At 44.5% G+C, this 18,174-nt stretch overlaps 1 protein-coding gene across 3 annotated transcripts in view; it reads left to right on the top strand.

The window, feature by feature from the left end:
- Window positions 1-1,067: 1,067 nt before the first annotated feature.
- Window positions 1,068-18,174, top strand: part of LOC111852298 (uncharacterized) — a 45,783-nt gene continuing 28,676 nt past the window's right edge. Inside the window, exons 1-2 of one of the 3 annotated variants that reach the window (XM_072700278.1) lie at window positions 1,068-1,580; window positions 17,278-17,401. In XM_072700278.1, the coding sequence (XP_072556379.1) occupies window positions 1,407-1,580; window positions 17,278-17,401 (298 nt within the window). In that variant the 5' untranslated portion in view covers window positions 1,068-1,406. The remainder of the gene's footprint in view (window positions 1,581-17,277; window positions 17,402-18,174) is intronic. The other 2 variants (XM_072700277.1, XM_023828060.2) reach the window with 2 other exon arrangements.

The following is an 18,174-nucleotide window of genomic DNA, read 5'->3' as shown; positions in this document are numbered from 1 at the left end:
GCAATTTTTATTTTTGGAAGCCCCTTGTTTTAAGTACTTGAGTAAGTCAGGTGATGCAGGAGAAAGTTCTAGATGAGAACTTTGGACTCAGCTACAGGTTGCAGGGAGCAGCAATGGGTTTGTAAAGGAGACACTCTGATAATCTGTGGTCCCCCACTGGCATGTTGATAAAAAAGCTTGAGTCCACAAGAACTTCTGCTTCAGTATTATGCAGTGTTTATGTTTGTCTGCAGAAAGGCGTCAATGGGAGTCAATAAGCCGTCATTTCAAAACGATTTAAAGGAACTTCTGATTCTTAGATACTTGTAGTTTCATATGACTGTCTTTAGTGTCTCAGAAATCGGTTTGAGGCCAATGTGTTTTGGGAAAAAGTCATGCTGAACTGTTGAGTGTAATGCAGCATTAATCATGAGTGAAATATGCTTGTTCAAGGACACAGGCTCTAAGTCAATGTGCTGGTTTAAAACAAAACGAGACAATTAAACCAGCAAGTGACACGACAGATTAAGTGTTTAGAGCACTTCCATCATTTGTTAAGGAATAACAGACTTCCTACAATCTTGTCACCGGGACCCTTGGGCGCTCGGATGGATGTGATAGGAGGTCTGAGTTTTTGCTCTGCATTTTCCCTGCCTGCCTGGGGCCCTGTTCCCAAGCATCTAAAAGACTATAGTGACATTGTTGGGGGGGAGGGGGCGGGGGGGCTATGACTGGGAGAGCCCATTTAATGTTCCATGAATCATGTGATCATGGCTTTATTATTTATATACATGTGCATTGTAGTGTCTTGCGGATCGGTAATATGGCATGTTGGTGCTCCACAGGCCAGGAGTGGCTATCTCACACAACACGCTTCCATCCTTCCTTTTCTCTGCTTGTCTCCCTCTGTCTCTCGTTCACACACGTTCTGTCTTTGTCCCTTCCTCACACACTCTCCCCAACTCCCCGTCACTCTCTCTCTCCTTCTCTCTGCGGCCAGCTGGAGAGACGGGGGTAAAGGAAAAGATGATGAGTGTGGAGCACAGAGCCTGGCTGTAGGCCCAGTCCAGGGAGGTTCGGCTCCCCCTGAAACGTCGGTGGGAGTGGAGACGAATGGCTACGTAGCCACTCTGGGCTGGCTGGGCACTGAAATCTCCCCCCGACATTCTCCCTGAGTTCTCATTTTATACGGCTCTTCCCAGTTTGAGCAGGAATTCTTATTGTTTTCATTTTCCTTTCTCAGAGGTTCACTCGAGGCCAGCCAGTCAGTACATCTGTCCGCCTGCTGTGCAAAAGGCAGTCCCACAGACATTACGGAAAGTACAGCCTTCACCACAGCTGCTCCTACTGCTCCTCTCTCTTTCTCTCTCTCCCCGCTTCTCGAATCCCGTAACGATTGCAGACTTTTACCCTCCATACCTTGAGTGATGGAACTTCAGTCAGTAAATAAACCCCAGGGTGAACCGTCCCCATCTATCCCCAGACCCCAGGGTGACAATGCCAGCAACGAGGTGGCAAAAGAGGACCTAGAAGGCAACAAGAAGATAGAGAGGTTTGACATCCCGCTGGACAGTCTGAAGATGGTCTTTGAGAATTCCACAGTAAGTACCACTGAAATAGTCTATTAACCTTCATAAGTCAAGATAACATTGTTTACTGATTTTGCATTCAAAGTGACATAAAGGAATTACCTATAAAACCTGCAGTTAGCAGTGTGTTGTATATTGTAGCCGATAGTTTTATTGTGTTTTATCGTCAGCATATTTACGTGTGCTGTAAATGTCATCCAGATCCTGATTTCTAGTCTTCATTGAGTGTGAAAAATATGAGCAGAGAAATACAACAGCTTTTGCTGCTCCACCAATCGTTTTACTGCACTCTGTTGTAGTAAAGATTGTAGTAAAGTTTAATTTGAATGTGACAGACATGGGATGCCAAGTTGGGCATGTGGAGATAAGGTTTCTTGTAATAACGCCGGAGCTGATTGTTACTCAGCGAGTGTGAGTGAAAATGTACACCAGGCCGGGGCAGGAGGGCAGGGGGTGCTTATAAATAAGGGGGTACTTTGTTACCTTCAGGCCCCGAGTATCGGCAAGCGCGGCCGTTTTGTGTTCCCATCGGGATTCCGTGAATCCGGTCCACCTCCCAGCCTTGGGTGTCAGCGTTCGTCTCCGAAAAGTGAGGGATATTTCAGCTTTACTGCCTGAACCGGATAGCCTGCCGGCCCAGAGGTGTAAAGAAGAGAGGGAATGGGATTTATTAGGGCATTAAAGAAACATTCAATAAAATGGTAAAGTATCAAATGCCGCAGGAAGCCTTTTTCCAAGGTCACTTCTCCTTCCCCTTTGAAACAAAATGACAACTGCAAATTGTAGGAGATGGTGGCTGTAATTCCCAGGGCAAATGAGCTCTGCATGACAGAGTGCTTGCTGGGCTTTTCAGAACAGGGGCTGGAGTGGGATTTAGATCCCGTTCATTAGTTCCGGTGTTGGCCTGCAACGGGAGACTTAATCCACCTGGACTTTGCTGAAATTCGACGATCCTGCGGATTTCCCCGGATCGTGGAAGTTTTCCCGACGGGCCCGAAAACACGAATCGACCCTTTGGCGGGATTCTTCCACTCGTAATCAATTTTGGTCAAAAGGCGCCTTGTGCCCTCTGTCAACAGAAAGTATGCAGAGGTTCTTCATCGCCGCGTCACTCGCTGCTGAATGGAAATAAAGCTTCTGTGAAGGGAACAGCTTGAGCAGATAGGGCTTTTCTTCGGCTGGGCTAATGGATCTAGGAAGGTTGTAAAGAAATACCACGCAGGGTATCGCGCAGGGTTATGTTACAGCACTCTGGCGCCATGTCCGTACTCCACACCAGCAATTGCTGCTTCTAAAAGGACGTTGCTGCTTTTATGACGACTGAAACCGTCCATCTACTGTAACCTCTTGTGGATGGATGACTAGAACCTATTTATAGTGCTACGTATTGAGGAAGAATTTCTAAGAGCATCATGGTTACTATGTTTGTTTATGCATGTTTGTAGACTATATAGCTAAAAATAGGTGGACATCAGCTTGACCTACATGTCATAAGAGTATTATGATGACACTGGTCCACACTTTGTTGATGTAATCGCCTCTACTCTTCTGGGAAGGCCTTCCATTAGATGTTGGAACAATGCTGGTGGGATCTGCTGCCACTCAGTATTGACGTTGGGTGATCAAGTCCCTGTCTGTGAGTTCGGTTGGCCGACCACTTTGCGCCTAAACGTACCCTCAGATTTTTCCACTTCGCAATCCCTTCACTTGCTGCTGACCAGAGCTGCCTTAGCTGGGCAGAAAATTGCCGAAATTACTTGTTGCGAAGACTGTGCCCTAAGGCGGTGCCAAGTTGAAAGGCACCTACTCTTTCTGGATGACTAGCTATTCTGCTGCCAACGTTTAGGCAGGAGATTCCACGCCCGAGTGCCTAATTATGAGTCAACAATGGGTTAGGCTTAATTAGCAAATTCCTCTAACTAAAAGGAATATCTACATACTTTTGGATTTGTGGCAGGGGGTGTTTCATAAAATGCTATGTTAAAAAGTACCACATACTTAGAATTAAGCAGCACTCTGATCAGACTGGCCTCTGATCTGTGTAATTCCGTAACGTAACTGTCACTGTAACCCTGTGTGACTGTCACCCCTCCAACATGCCAGTATTCTGCTAATTGTGATTAGAAACTCGACTCTCGGAAAGGTCCCTTGGTATCAGCTGGAGTTTTCACTTTAATTAAGTTTGATTTTTAATGTACCATAGGACTTTCATTTTAAATTTGTTTTAATTGTTTGCTTAGTCTGTGTTTTCGTTATTTTGTATATTTCACTTGTGGCCAAATACAAATAAATTGATTTATATTGTTTTTTTTTTTTCCTTGACACATTTACTAGATTTATGAACAATGGTCTTGAAATTGTTTAATACCGTTAGAATGGTTTGTATTTTCTTCCCCAACATGTAAATCAATTCCTTTATCTTGTCAAGGCCATATGGTACATTTTTTCCAGACATTTAGATTGAAAACGAACAAAAAAAAACAAACCAATTAGCTTTGTCTTCGCTTGACTGCTGCACGACAAACATATAGGCAAAAAAACACGAGATATCTGACCTCAACATCATTATCTTCCGCCTCAGATCTCTCCCTCCCCAAGGAGATTAAACAGCTGCTAAGGAAAAATGGTCTCCTTGTTTAAGTGGCACAGCACACCGCTTACAAGTTGTATTAGTAACCTAGATACATCCTTAACCTTTACCATGTAATGGACCTGCGGTTCCTGTCACAGAGCCAGGACCTTACATTCAAGCTTTGTCAGAATATGAACCAATTAAAAAGCCCATGGCTGTCAGTTTTACTGCATGCTGTCCAAACCCTGGCCCACAAATCCCAGTGGAAGGGATGCGCTTCTTGTTTTTAGCCAAACTCCGTCGGTTGACTTGATTAGGTCAGTAATCTTAAATAATGCCTGGCAGATGGAAGTTATGCCCTCAGATCCACATGTGAGCTACCGGGTGCAGAGTCTGAAAGAACGTTCATTGGGCCAGGCGATGAAGTGATCGGCCAATCAGCATGGTCATTGCTGCTCGACAGTTCATTATGAAGTGGATTGGAAGACGGAGGGGAGATACAGACGGGCAGTAACATGATGGGAATCTGGAAACGAGAAAGTAGAGTCGGTTTGGCTGCCTCACATGCATGGCTTGTGTGGTGCCCTTCCTGTAGATCTTTCTAGAAATGCATAGAAGATTGTTTACATTTAAATTAACATATTTGGCAGATGCTTCTGTCCAACAGTGACATACAAATGAAGCAAACAGCACATAACAAACATACGTGCTGTCAAGGAATCAACTAAATGTAAGTGTAGCCAGGCTAAACTTCCAGTGAATGTCCAGGTACGAGTGTAAGCAGCACTGGAGCAGCACTGGAGCAGCACTGGAGCAGGAGCTACACAGCTTCTAACAAAGGAAGAACCTAATAAGACTATTCAATGACCTGAAGAGCAACATAAGAATATTTAGGGAACTTAAAGAGGCCTCAAGATCACAAGATGACAGAAGGCACAGGAGACATAGAAGATGTGGTGTAATAACAAGTAAAATAGTGATAGTAATCATTCTGTAAAAAATCTCTCTGATTGTGTGCAGTATGTTTGAGGTAGATGTTAAGAGACTGATATATAAACATTTTTCTCAGAATGGCAAAAAGAAAATGAAGAAAATCTTTCAAAAACGTGTGAAATCTTTGTTCAAGTCAGGTTCTGCACCTTTCTAGGAAATATGACTCGGTTTAAATAAGTTAAATAGCAAAATACAGATATTCAATTAAAATTTGCATATCTTAATTGGATATGTCAATAATTTATGAAGTGAAATCGAATTTCAGAGCTGATGCAGTTGGCATGCATACAGATCGCACTGTGGCAAACAAAAGGTACAAAAACAAACATTGGGAGGGATAGCAGCCGTTTGCCTACACGTGTACAGTGGCGTTACGAGTCTGTGTCACAAAACTATGGGAGATGATCCAAGCTTGGAAATTATAGGTTTATTTTCCCAAAAACCACCACGGTCCAAACACAGGCAGTGAATTAACAGCCAGGTGTAACGTGCCAAGAACAGAATCCAAGTCACCATCCGAAAACCATAGTCAAATCGTGGACTTCAGGTCATACGCTGGCGCAGAACTTAAAATTTTTGCTACTAACCAACAGGGCTACCTCAGTAAAAACTATTGTCTGACATTTTTTTTACTAGCTAGTGGGCTACCATCAGATTTTTGTACTCACCCTTCAGCAAAATTACTCACCTCAGGCAAGTGGGCAAGCCTAATCTCCAGCCCGATCATGTCAGGAGCAGTCGACTTGGAGAATGGATCCAATTCCAAAAGGCAAGACAAAAGCAAAAATTAGGCAAGGGCGATACAAAAGGACAGAAAGTAACAATTCAGCTGGAACATGCAATTTGACACAATGAGGTAACTGAACTGAAAAGTCCTAATATAAACATCCAAATCAAATCACAGCTGAGTAAAACACTTGCGTACTAAGTCCTAAAAAGCAGCGATGCAATAAATAAAACAAAAGTGTAACAAAACAACCAGTGCAAATAGGAAGCATGCACAAACAAACAAACAAAAATATATAAAAATTAATCAAATAAATAGTGTGCAAAATTCATCCATTTTCTGTAAGCACTGGACAAAGAGGTGACGATCCTGGAGGCTGAAGGCACAAAGCAGGGAACAACCCAGAAACCCAGGAAGAGTCTGAACTGAGACCTCACTCAATGCAGGTGTGAAGCAGTGTGATGCTCATTTCAATGTACAGACAGAGGGGTCAGATGAACCAAATTCTGAGCAGGGTTTGTAAATCCTACGCTACTGCATGACAGACGCAGAGAAAATTCTCGCTAAAGGTCACACAGACAGTCAATAAAACATTTCTCACTGTAGCTGACAACTTATAGCAGTGAGGGAAAATGTCTGTTAGATGTAATCTCACATGGATGTCCCTGTGCTTAAAATACGTTTGTGCTCAGCGTAGGTCTGTAATTATCTTCCAGGGACGCATCACAAAAAGAGATTTCACGTTAACCAGCTAGAAAATTTCACCATTTCCAGATATCATGCAGACACTATATGGAGAAGCAACAGCACACGCTGAACATCGGTCATGTATGCTAAGAGCCTCAGTTTTGTATAGGCAGAAATTCAAGAAATGAAAGATAACAAAAGCATCCTTAACGTTTAGTGTTTAATACTTACGGTCAATTCTCAGTGTGCTTTTGAAACACTCTAACCTTGTAATTTGTCTACCTTTGTGACCCCCTCCCCGTACTGTTCTGAAGTGCTTCTCAGTCTGTTTAGCAACCTAAAAGCTTGTCGTAATTTGGGTGGTCCTCACCCTACCAGACACAGCCGGCCGATCAGAGACCGGGGGCAGTCATACGCTACTTTTCTGTCCATTTGTTTGACAGACACTTTCCTCCAAAGTGATTCTGAGGTCACTGCAAATAGCTAGTGCATTAGGCAGCAATGAGCATGAACTGAAGCACAGAGGTTGGCGTTGGATCGATATGGTCAAAGTGTAATTATATTTATGATATAAAAAAGAGACGATGAACTATGATATATAATGAAGACACGGCACTCTATTTTAATAACATAGAGGGGTGTGGGGAGGAAGGACGACGTATCCCCCTAATATTTCATTTGGCTTCATTCATCCCCCCCAATAAACAGACTGTTGTATTTAAATTATTGTGTGCCCCCCAGTCTCAAACTCTGTCTTATGCCATTGCATGCAATACAGTAATGTGACTCATAGCTCAGGTCTTACAATTGGATACACAAATGCCTCCATAATATACAATATGTAGCACAATGCTAAAACGGGAACAGGCACCCTCACATCTATGCAGGCAAAGACCAACAAAAGAGAGAGCGATTAAGAGGTGTCTTGGAATGTAACTTTTCAGGCATCCGGGAGTTCAAGGCCGAAGTCATTCTCATGGTACACCACCTCCCAGGAGAGCGTAATTACTGCCCAACTGTGAACACGCGTCTGTGAAGGGATTACCAGAGTCCCCGTTTCTCTATCACTTGGATTAGGAGTTGAATCAGGGGAACTTGAACCGCTGCAAGCCAATCCAAATTACAAGTACCCAGCACTCCCCAGCCTGCTATCGTCTTACTCATGCAGCATGAGTACATCCCAGTTCTCTCCTTCAAAGAGACTCTCCCAAGATGTCCAAGTGCTTGAGTCTGTTACCGCAACATCTTGTGGCCAATGATGTTCAAAGAGCAGCATTAAATATTATCTCGGCATCAAAAGAACCGACTCCTTATCTGCAAAAGATACGCAGTCGACTTTTTGAGTGCTGTTGTTTCAAGTTACGGAACATGCCCCACTCTACTCCGTGCTGTCGGACCTCTGACAGACGTAAATTAAACTTGGCCTGACCTGCCATCTCCTTTGTACTGTGAGATGTTCTACATCAGTTGTTTTATGCAGAGTTTTCATTCTTGGATACGATAATTTGCTACTGTCTTTTTCAAGCGAAGAGAGCAGAAGTGAATACGGCTCTCGTCTATCCTGTCTTCTAAACAAAAAATTATAAGTGGACAGATAGTCACATCATAATAATCGTAGCAATAGTAGCATTCATATCAGATATTATTTGCAGCATGTTTAAATGACATCCTCAAAAGCATTACAGAAAGCAGAAGCAATTGAATGTAATAATTCAATGTTGTGTAACTATTTGTATTTTTCCTTGCATCTCTTTACGCATATGCATGTTCTATTTGCATACTAATGGAATCTGAATTCATTGTACTAGCTAACCACACTTGCATGAGGATGATAAAATCCTTGATCCTAAAATAAAATGGCTCTCACATTTACTCTCAAGTTGCAAAACCAGTTGCTCTCTCTTCTCACAGAGCTCCATTCCTTCGACGACACACTTTATCTATGGTGCCAGTTTCCAACTACAGCATGAATGACCAGATATTTGGCTCACAGGCTGACGTAAATATTTAACTAAGTTTTGTGTTTCGCTTTGTTGTATTTTTTATGATTCTAGTCAAACTAGACCATCTGAGATAGTCTCTAGGCAAATGGAAGCAGTAGTTAACACAAACTCCATTCTTGTAAAAGGAGATAACTTCATCAAGGCCAATCTGTTTTAATGTATTATGATTTGAAGAATTTAGATTTGTTGTATCGCAATGGCTCTTGCTGTCTTTCCGTTACCGTTCCGTTACATTTTTGCTCCAAATTCTTAATATTTGTGTTTGTATCAGAAAATAGCTATGTTTGTACAAACTGCGGATGTTTAGTGCAGTGTAAGCTGTCTAGTTTCTGTCCTTGTCTTTACTATGCTTGTGGTTTTGTAAGTGTTTAATACAGTATTTCTGTCTGAATTTTTGCATGTCAGAAAAAAAGAGTTCCAATTTATACCTTTGCTTGTCACTGGGTCTGTACCTTCAAGGTTCTGCCAATTGTACCCTATAGCTGTAGCTACATGTACTTTTTTAGGGACAGAAATGGACTCTGAGGGACATTGTTGTATCGTTTGGGGTAAATTGATGTTGTTTGTACCTTGGGGATGTTCATTCTGTCCATTTCTGTACCTTAAAAGGTACATTTACCTACAGCTAGGGTACAATTGGCAGACCCTTGAGGGAACAGCCCCAGAGACACGAAAAGGTACAAACTGGTACTCTATTATTCCGACAGTACAGCACAGGTGAACCTCCACTATATCCGTCCAGCCAATTACACCAGCTCAAATTAAAACAGACCAAAGGGACTTCAGTAATTGTTTGACCTTCCTATTGTACACCGTAGAGTTAGGTCGGTAGTGTTTTGGGGTAGTTTTTCTTGGATTTTCATTTTGATCAAACCAGTGAGTCTGATGTATTCAGACACAAAGATAAATGTAAACTTCACCACTAGGTGGCACTCACATGTCTGGTGAGGGCAGTAACGTCCTCCTTACACCAGCTAGCTGGTTTTAAGAATAGATGCGAGCATGGTGTAAAGGGATCCAGAAATAAAGTGGTTTTATTTTATAAATACGGCACTCCTGGGGTGAAGCAGCCATACTCGACACCATTTAAATGCTCTGTAGCAATTTTCAGTCAGTAATTTATTTGTTTTACTTTTAATATGCCATTAAACTTTAAGTAACATTGTAAAGCAAAGCAAAATTTGGAAGAAAACAAATACGCAGTTCCAGCTTTTTTACATGAAAAATGTGAAACAGAAGTTTAGTATTTTGAGTTTTTCACACTGGCTTCTGCTGTAAATACCTGCACTAATCTTAAATAACTCTCTAGTGTAATTATTGCACTCTAATGCATACCTACCTATGTGAAGGCTATCATTGCTGGACTCCCTGATTTAGCTCTTTGGCCATTTTTAGAGCTTGAGATGTCTGTCCGTCTCTAGCCCAGATATTAAGTGTCTGCCTTGACTGTTCATGGCAGCAGCCAAATATACAGGCTCCTCTTCCTTGACTGAGAGACATAACCTTGTAGCTAATTTGATTAATTTTTTTTTCTCACAGCCATCTGAGTATAATCCTCATGGTTTATCGAGTTATTAATAGTCCAAGTTCTTATTTTATCTGCTGTACTTGTGGTTCTCCTTTTTACTCTTTGTACAGTGTGTGTTTGGGGTCACGCAATGTTCATCATTACACGCTACTCATACGGTGCTCACAGTTGTTTGGGATCTTGAGGGTGGCCCAGACGTTTTTCATCTGCTAAGTCTTGGTTGATTTTATGTTTCTCAGGGGTGATTCTAGGACTTTTTATAAGAGGGGCTATGATTCATACAGAGGGACCAACCTTATCTTTAGCCAATGATATGTTTTGAATTGGTGAGTGACAGGGGAGGATCCAATCAGCTTTCAGCTGAGGCCAGTGCCCCTGTGGCCCCGCCTCTGTATACGCCCCAGAAGCTCCTCCCGTTGGGACTCAGTGGGTCTTTCCAGCATCACCAAAGACAGCTCCAGCCTTGGATTGCAGCCGGTGAGGGTTACAGGAGAATCTCGGCTTTCTTTCGCTTACAACCACACACACAAAAGACTGGCTAAGTGTCAGTTTAGATGGAGCTGCCAAACAAATGCAAATTGGCAGCAGTCTGTTCAAACTGATGTGCTATTCTGAGAGATCTGAAGTACCCAAATGGGATCCAGACAGTTTTTAATCACTCCTTTTCTGAAGAATGGCTAATTATTTCATCTCTTGTGAGACTTCGTGGTGCCTGCTGGTCATCATCATCAGCATCATCATCTTCATCATCAGCATCATCATCAACTTGGGGGAGGGCTCTGTTTACCCAAGCTCCCCAACAAGCCCGTTAGAGATACTCTGACAGTGTCACCAGGGCCACCCACCAGGAGAAAGAGGGCCCAGATACTCGGGGGGGGGGGGTTATGAGTGAATAAGTGTGGATAATGGTAGGTTTGGAGATGGGGGGGGGGGGCTGGGTAGCCATTTAAGCCACCTGCTGGAACAAGCCTATTGCCATCTCTCTGCACAGAAAGGGGGAAGTGCCTGCAGAACACGAGCCGCTGCAGACTTCAGATGAGGAAATTCCTTTATAGGGCTGTGAAACTTATGAGCGGCTTGGGAGTCTGGGTAGGAGGGACGGGGCCCTCAATCAGCTGTTAGGGATATAAAGCCGCCCGTCTCAACCTGGGCCCCGTGATCCCCGTGGGGGGTCTAAAGCAGCTGCAGGGGCCCGCAGTGATGTTACATAAATTGCTGAAATGCTGGTATCAGCATGCGGTTTATGTAGCATGACATAATCATATGAGTGCGATTAGTGGGGGGGGATCCCTACTGCTGGTTTGTTTTTATGGGGGTGGGTCCCGGGTTTAAGAAAGGCTGAAAATCCCTGATATTAAATCAGCTTTCAGTTTCTGTGAGAAAAAGTGGTTTGGTCTGTGGTTTGATTGTTATTGGTTAGAGAGCAAAATATCAATTTGTTCCATTTGTATTCCACAGGTTCCATCCTCTGGTGCTGTCGGTTCTCCGACTTTCCCGCATGGCTGGTTCTGCTTTTCCAACAGTTTGCTTTAAATCAGACTTGTCCTCACCTGAGAAAACCCCACACTTCTCCCTTAGTGCCATTAGCCAATGATTTGCGAATCAGGAATGAGGGTTGGGAAACCTTATCATGATGGATGACCGACCCAGCAGGACCGAGTAAAATATCATCCACCTGCTAAAAGACGTGGCAGAGAGAACTTAACCAGAACCTGAAAAAACTGACGTACGGGACGTGACATTTTAATCCCTTTGAGTAGTAATCTTTTAAAAAGTTGACTATTTAAATTTTAATGCTGTGAAATCCATCTGAGTGTGTCCAATGAGAGCTAATTAAGCTGGGAACCGTCTCTCAGCTGATCCTTGGGGAGAAAAAAATGACTCTCCTCTCATGCGCAGCCTTGGTAATCTCCCCAGTTCAGCGAAAGGAGTCAGGGAGTCGGACTGGGCTGACCCGCAAGGCCTCCCGCCTCAGATCCGGACATGCAGTCCATTCTGCGCCACGCGGTTCCACAGTACAACCGATGGATTTTGTGCCTTTTGTTTATCAATGCTACATTAAAGCCTCAGAACGCAACAGAGCCAAAGCGAAAGAAGTCATTTTCTCTAAGTGTTACGTTCAGGGCGAAAATGACATGAGCTCTTCCCCATATTCACAGAATGGGGTTTTTATCCATGTATGGGAGCATTTAACAAAGTTGTCTTTTGTGTAAATACACGATCTGCCTCCGGGGGGGGGGGGGGGCTTACTCATTTAAAAACTGAGAACTGAGTAAAAACAGTCACAGAGTCTGGGCTTAGTAATATCTTACAAATTGGAGGAAAAGGTAGAACTGAGAGCATAATTTGATTGTTTGGGGTATGCTTATTTCTTGATTAATATGTTTCTTTTTCTCAAGAACTCGGTTGACAGAAAATAGGAACCATTCCGGTTGCCATGTCAAATTTAAACCGACAAAGAAACCAACAGTCGGGAAGTGGATTATCTTAATAGAGACGTGGGCCGGTGACGGGGGCTGGCGACGGGGGCTGGCGATGGGGGCCGGCGACGGGGGCCGGTGACGGGGGCCGGCGACGGGGGCTGGCGATGGGGGCTGGCGACGGGGGCCGGCGACGGGGGCTGGTTAAGCATTAGTGACACGAAGGTGGCAGGCGCCGCTGGGCACGTGTCAAGGTGACCGCTGACCCACAGAATGATTAACTCGGTTTACCTTAGAACAAGTTCGCAAAAACAGTCTGGGGCTGTCCAAATAAGCTCGGCTGTCAGCAAGATCCATAAACATGCCCTGCGATTGTGATCCCACACGTTTAAATGAAACTGTTTGCATGCTGTGAGTATAATCTGGTCTTTATGCTGTAAAATATTAATTTTGTGGGATGCTTGGTGCTAAATGTCATGAGTCTGCTGTAACTGGCTGTCCCCAATAAACTCTTGTGAGATGAAGTAGGATGTGGGGGCTCTGGGGAAGGGATAAGGTTAGGGGAGAAGCACACTGGTAGTCGATTCACACACTGGTAACTTGGTAAGTGATTATTATCTGTTGAGAATATAAAGCGGTGCTTTTTCATGAGAGACTGTAAGAGAAACTGCAAGCGACATTCTGGCTCTTGCAGATTTCCTGCCAGTTTGTTTTTGCCAAGACGGCCACCTTGGATGTTGGGTTTGCCATGTCTGATATGAATCTGTTTGTTTCAACAAAGTAATTTTTTCAGCTCTTATTCACTGACAAGCTTCTTGTCCACTGTATGTTGCAGTGTCACACAGGTCATGTGACAATGGCCGCAAAGCTTTATCTAAGTCAGATGCATGTTGTGCGGTCCGAAGTGTAGGCCATCACTGGCTCGGTTCAAACGTGCTTTGCCATGGCAACCTGTTCCTTCATATCCTCTTGTCCCCTGATGCTTCATCAAGGTGCAGCTTGGCATCCAGAAAGATAGTGTGACCTCTGAATTCTGTGTGTGTGCATGAGATATCTTACACACAGCCTAAAGAAAGGATCACCCCTCCCTATGACTTATCACACAGTGGGGACACATACATGACTTTGAACAGAGGACTGAGAAATGACCGGCATGTATGATGTTTGACATCAAAATTACATCAAAAGCCTAATCCAGTACCTTCCCCTTCTGAGCACATCAGGCAGAGCTGAACATCAGTGGTATAACGTGGGCAGGCGATTGCAGGTTATAAATCACCAATAATGTTTGTCTAGCCTGCATGGACAGGCATCCCATCCAAGGTGCTTGCTGGCTTGGACTTTGGGGTGGGCTCCATACTCACCATTACTGGACAAGCGGTTAAGGAATATGGATAGCAGACAGTCTACCAATTCGGCGTTGTTGCCTCACACCAGGGTTCTTGAGCAGGGTTCAATTTCCCAAACCCCGGCTCTATGTGTGTGGCGTTTGCATGCCTTTCCCATGTCATCGTGGGGTTTCCTCTAGGTCCCCCGATTTCTCAAAAAAAAAAGCTGTCAAGGTAAATCGGAGTTACTAAAACGTCTGTAGCCGGAGATGGTGTGCGTGCCCTGCGATGGGTTGGTGCCCCATCCGGGATTATTCCCTGCCTTGCACACGTAGCTTCTGGGACAGACCTCCGTGACCCTGCATACAACTAGGTATGGATGATTTGTTGTGCTGATGCAGGAATTGGCTGTGCTCAGTGAGAGTTGTCTCTCTTTGTCCTCAGCCAGATAGTTTTGACACGGAAGAGGCCGCATGTCTTTGCGGGGGGGGGGGGGCTATGTCACAGACATGTTAGGAGAGCAGGCACGGTGCTAAAACACGGTGATGAGCACCTCCCCAAGGTTCATGACTGCAGTGGCCTGTGAAAAGGGTGCAGTCACTCGCGTTGCCCCACGGTGAAGGCTGCGGAGGAGCGATACACATGTGAGCGAACCTCGGATACACAGCCTCCGATGGACCACTCCGGATATGCAGAAAAGCAACCAAGAAAGGAGAGAAAGGGGAGGGGGACTTTACAGCACAAAGTTTGCTTTCGCTAAAATGACAATTGGACCAAGGAGGACGAAGGACTTTTTCAGTCATAGGAGAATGAGATCAGAGCCGGCTATGGAGACAAGATATAATATATCATTACAACACTGTCCTTCTCAGCGTTCAACATCCTCCCTCTACCTGGAAGTTCATTTAAACATTTCCAGTCCTGCACAAGGCGCTATCAATGCCCCTCTCAAATAAAGTTGCTTACGTGGCAGAGACATTTATCAATTATTCAGAGGGAAGGTTACCCTGGTGACATTAAGAGGAACAGGGAGATATTATTCTTCGGTTTTGACAAGTATGTCCTTGTGACGCTGCATTTTGTGCCAGTTTCCTGTGCAAACATTCTGTTTCTTACAGTATTTTTTCCCTTTCCTGTTAACCTATCAGCACAGCACGCTTCCTTAAATTCGAAACCTCAGCTCGCTGTCGTACGGCGAAAGCTACGTGAAGCTCGATAGCGATCGCCCGGCCATGCTGCAGCCCCGGGCGCGATCGCTCAAGGTCTTTGTTCGCCGATCGAAGGTGTCTGGAGAGAAACCTGCGATATAAGCGGGGGCGGGGGGGGGCAGGGGGCTTGCGAGAGGTGTCTCCCCAGGTCTATATTTTCAAATCTCTACCTGAGGCTCATCTCACCAAGCTGGAGAGGAAAGATAGTGCTGGTCACACAAATCCCTTCATAATCGCAGGGGAGCTGAAGTGTCTGGATCAGTGGGAGCGCGTCTCAATCTAGTCATATCTCTACTCAGGATTTCCTGTTGCGTCATGCATGTGAAATGCCTCATGACTCTCCCTTTGAATCTGCTCTTCAAGCAGGGACTCTATCCGCAGTGCCCCAAAACAGCATGAGTATCCCACCTGTGTGAGCATCTGATTATACCCAATAATGGGTGTGTGAAAACAGCTCAGTCTCAAAAGACATGACCAGGCTGCATGAAATTTATCCATAAACTCCACATTTATGGTTTAAGACCTTAGTTAAGCCAAAATCAGTTTGGTTATAAAATGAATGACATTGTAACTTTACTTTAACTTGGCATATTTGCTTTTGTTCTGTTAGATGCCAATCACAGACTGTTATCTCGAAGGTGTTGATATGAAAGTTAAGTCTACAGAAAACAGCAGTCAATAATATTGTTTTGAAGGAAATATAAGATAATGCTACATTTAGAGATAAACCCAAGGTATTCCTTCTTAATGAGATCAAGGTCATCACAAATGTACTTAATACAGCTAGGTGGCGTAGTGAGTACTTCTCTTTTCATGGTATTACTACAGATTATGGTAACTGGGCAAACTGAAACGCTAATATGCTAATGCTAATATAATTTTAGCTAGAAGCCTGAGGAACCCAAACTGGGAGGTCTGAGGGTGCTGAGAGGGGAGAAGCCTGAGCAGGAAAGACTCGCCTTGGCAGAATGACAGTCCTGATTTGTATTTAAATGAGGCTTTCTGGGTAGAGCTACGTGAAAGAGTAATCTGCTGAAAAGGTCTCCCCCCAGCTTCCATGTTATTAGACTCTGTCTAAGAAGCTGGTCCACCTCCTCGGGGGGGGGAGGGGGGGGGAGGTAGGCTTGGCCCTCTCCAAGACTGGGCAAATGCCAACCATTAACAGATTTTCTTTGATTATTGTAAATAGGAAGGAATTAAACGGTGCTGTATTTGCTATTCATAACGGTTCTTTTGGAAATTGTTAGTTTTCACATATCCCGTGTTTTTTAGAACACACACATGAGTGAGAGTGAAGCTGGGGGTCTGAACACAGGGGCAGCCATCTTTCTGGGGACCCCGGAGCATTTGTTTGGGGGTTAAGGACCTTGCTCAAGGGCCCGGTGGAGATGTGGCTGCTTCTCCAACCATGGGATTTGAACTGGCAACCTTCCAGTCACAGGCCTCACCCTCTGAGCCACACTTTTTGAATATTTACACTGAAATGTCCCCCTGACCCCTCCAGAAAGTCCTGTGGTCCGCTCTGCGTCTGGAGCCAGGCGCCCTATTAAAGCAGAGGCGTCGGGTCACTGAGCCATGATGTGCATGTTTCTTCCAGACGTCTGACTCCCCCGCCACTGCACCCCCAATAATCCCTGACATCACACTGCAAAACAGGGTTGAGTGGTAAGATGCTCCCTGATTGAAAAAGTGGAAGGTTTGCAGATGATAAGTAGGGCCAGTCTAGGAAGAAAAAACTGACACTTCTTTTAGGTTCTCAGAAGTTCTCATACACGAGACAGAAGCTTTGCAAACACGCCACCATCCAGTGGCTATACTCACTGCTCATTATGGATCAGAGGAATTCCTCCATCAAGCTAGAACATTTTACATTTTTGAGAACATAAATGGCTCTGGTGTGCCTGTAATTGCGAATGGTAATATCACTGATTTGGCAGACAGTTCACTTCCTTCTTTGCTTGTTGCACTTACGGTCACCTCTGTTTGTACAGTAAGGTCACAGCTGGCTTGTTATTGAGCTGTCACACCAAACGTCCTGAGAATTCAGCCTTGCAGTGTCCCACAACGTCCACTGCCGTTTGCCGTCACCTCATCGCAGCCTTCGCGTGCCTCCATCTGCCCTGATGGGGCAAGTTGAGTGCTTGTGAGGGCAAGGGGAAGGGGGTCAACGTGAAGAATTTCCTTGCTCGGGAAATTCCCGAGAATTTCCTACAAAAACTGCAAACTCCTTCTCTGATCACCAGGAAGTAGGAGCCGACAGAATAGCGTACAGCCCAACGCCCAGGAGATCCACTGCGGGCCGATCGAGCAACACGTCCTTGGAACCGAAAGGGACCTCCTCTAAGCCCAGCCAAGGATCCAGTGAAGGTGAGGAGATCTCTCATTCCCTAATGTATTAACTGATTGGGAATCACTTTCCAGGGATGTTGCTTGTGAAGCTGGACAAATGCTGACAGAATAAGAACACGTTGCTCCCTAGCATTTTCCTTAAACGACCTGATGTTAATTTTCATCCAAAGATCGGTAATTGCATTTCTGGTCAATGGAAAAGCCTCACCTACAAGGTCATTAGCCAAGTCATTTTGTGTTGTTGGTTTTCGCAGTCGACTATCACCTTTTATTTCTGCGAACATGAAAGTGTGTCAGCAGCAGAAGCCTTCATACACTGGCGATGTTTTGATTAAAAATGAATGATAGTACATTTCCATTCCAATGCCTTGTCCTAAATATTCATGTGCAGTGTACAACATTTCCCCGCTTTAAGTCTAGAACACAACACAGGTCCCTTTATATGATGTTTGCGCTTCCTTTCTGCTGGTCAGCCTTGACATATTAAATGTTTTTTTTCTTGCTGTTGTTGTTTGCAGAGTAAAGAAAAAGGGTGAATGTATCTGTATGTGTAAAGCTGTCATTGAGTGGGTATACGCAGTTTGGTCGTGACGGATGAGGCTGCTGACCTTCAGGTGTGACAACGAGCTCTGTGGGTAGCTGGTTGATGATCTGTGGTCCTGTAAGGGAGAGTGGCTGCTCCTACCAGCTTGTGTTTACTCAGCTGAGGGGGCGTGTGTACGGCTAACGCTAACACGGCGGATGGATGCCGTTCTCGTCCCACTGTTAACGGGTCGTCACCCCCTCTGCTA

This window comes from Paramormyrops kingsleyae, chromosome 16 (assembly GCF_048594095.1).
Source record: "Paramormyrops kingsleyae isolate MSU_618 chromosome 16, PKINGS_0.4, whole genome shotgun sequence".
Taxonomy (NCBI): domain Eukaryota; kingdom Metazoa; phylum Chordata; class Actinopteri; order Osteoglossiformes; family Mormyridae; genus Paramormyrops; species Paramormyrops kingsleyae.
Note: the sequence above shows the minus strand (reverse complement) of the source record. Positions and strands in the feature narration are given on the sequence as shown.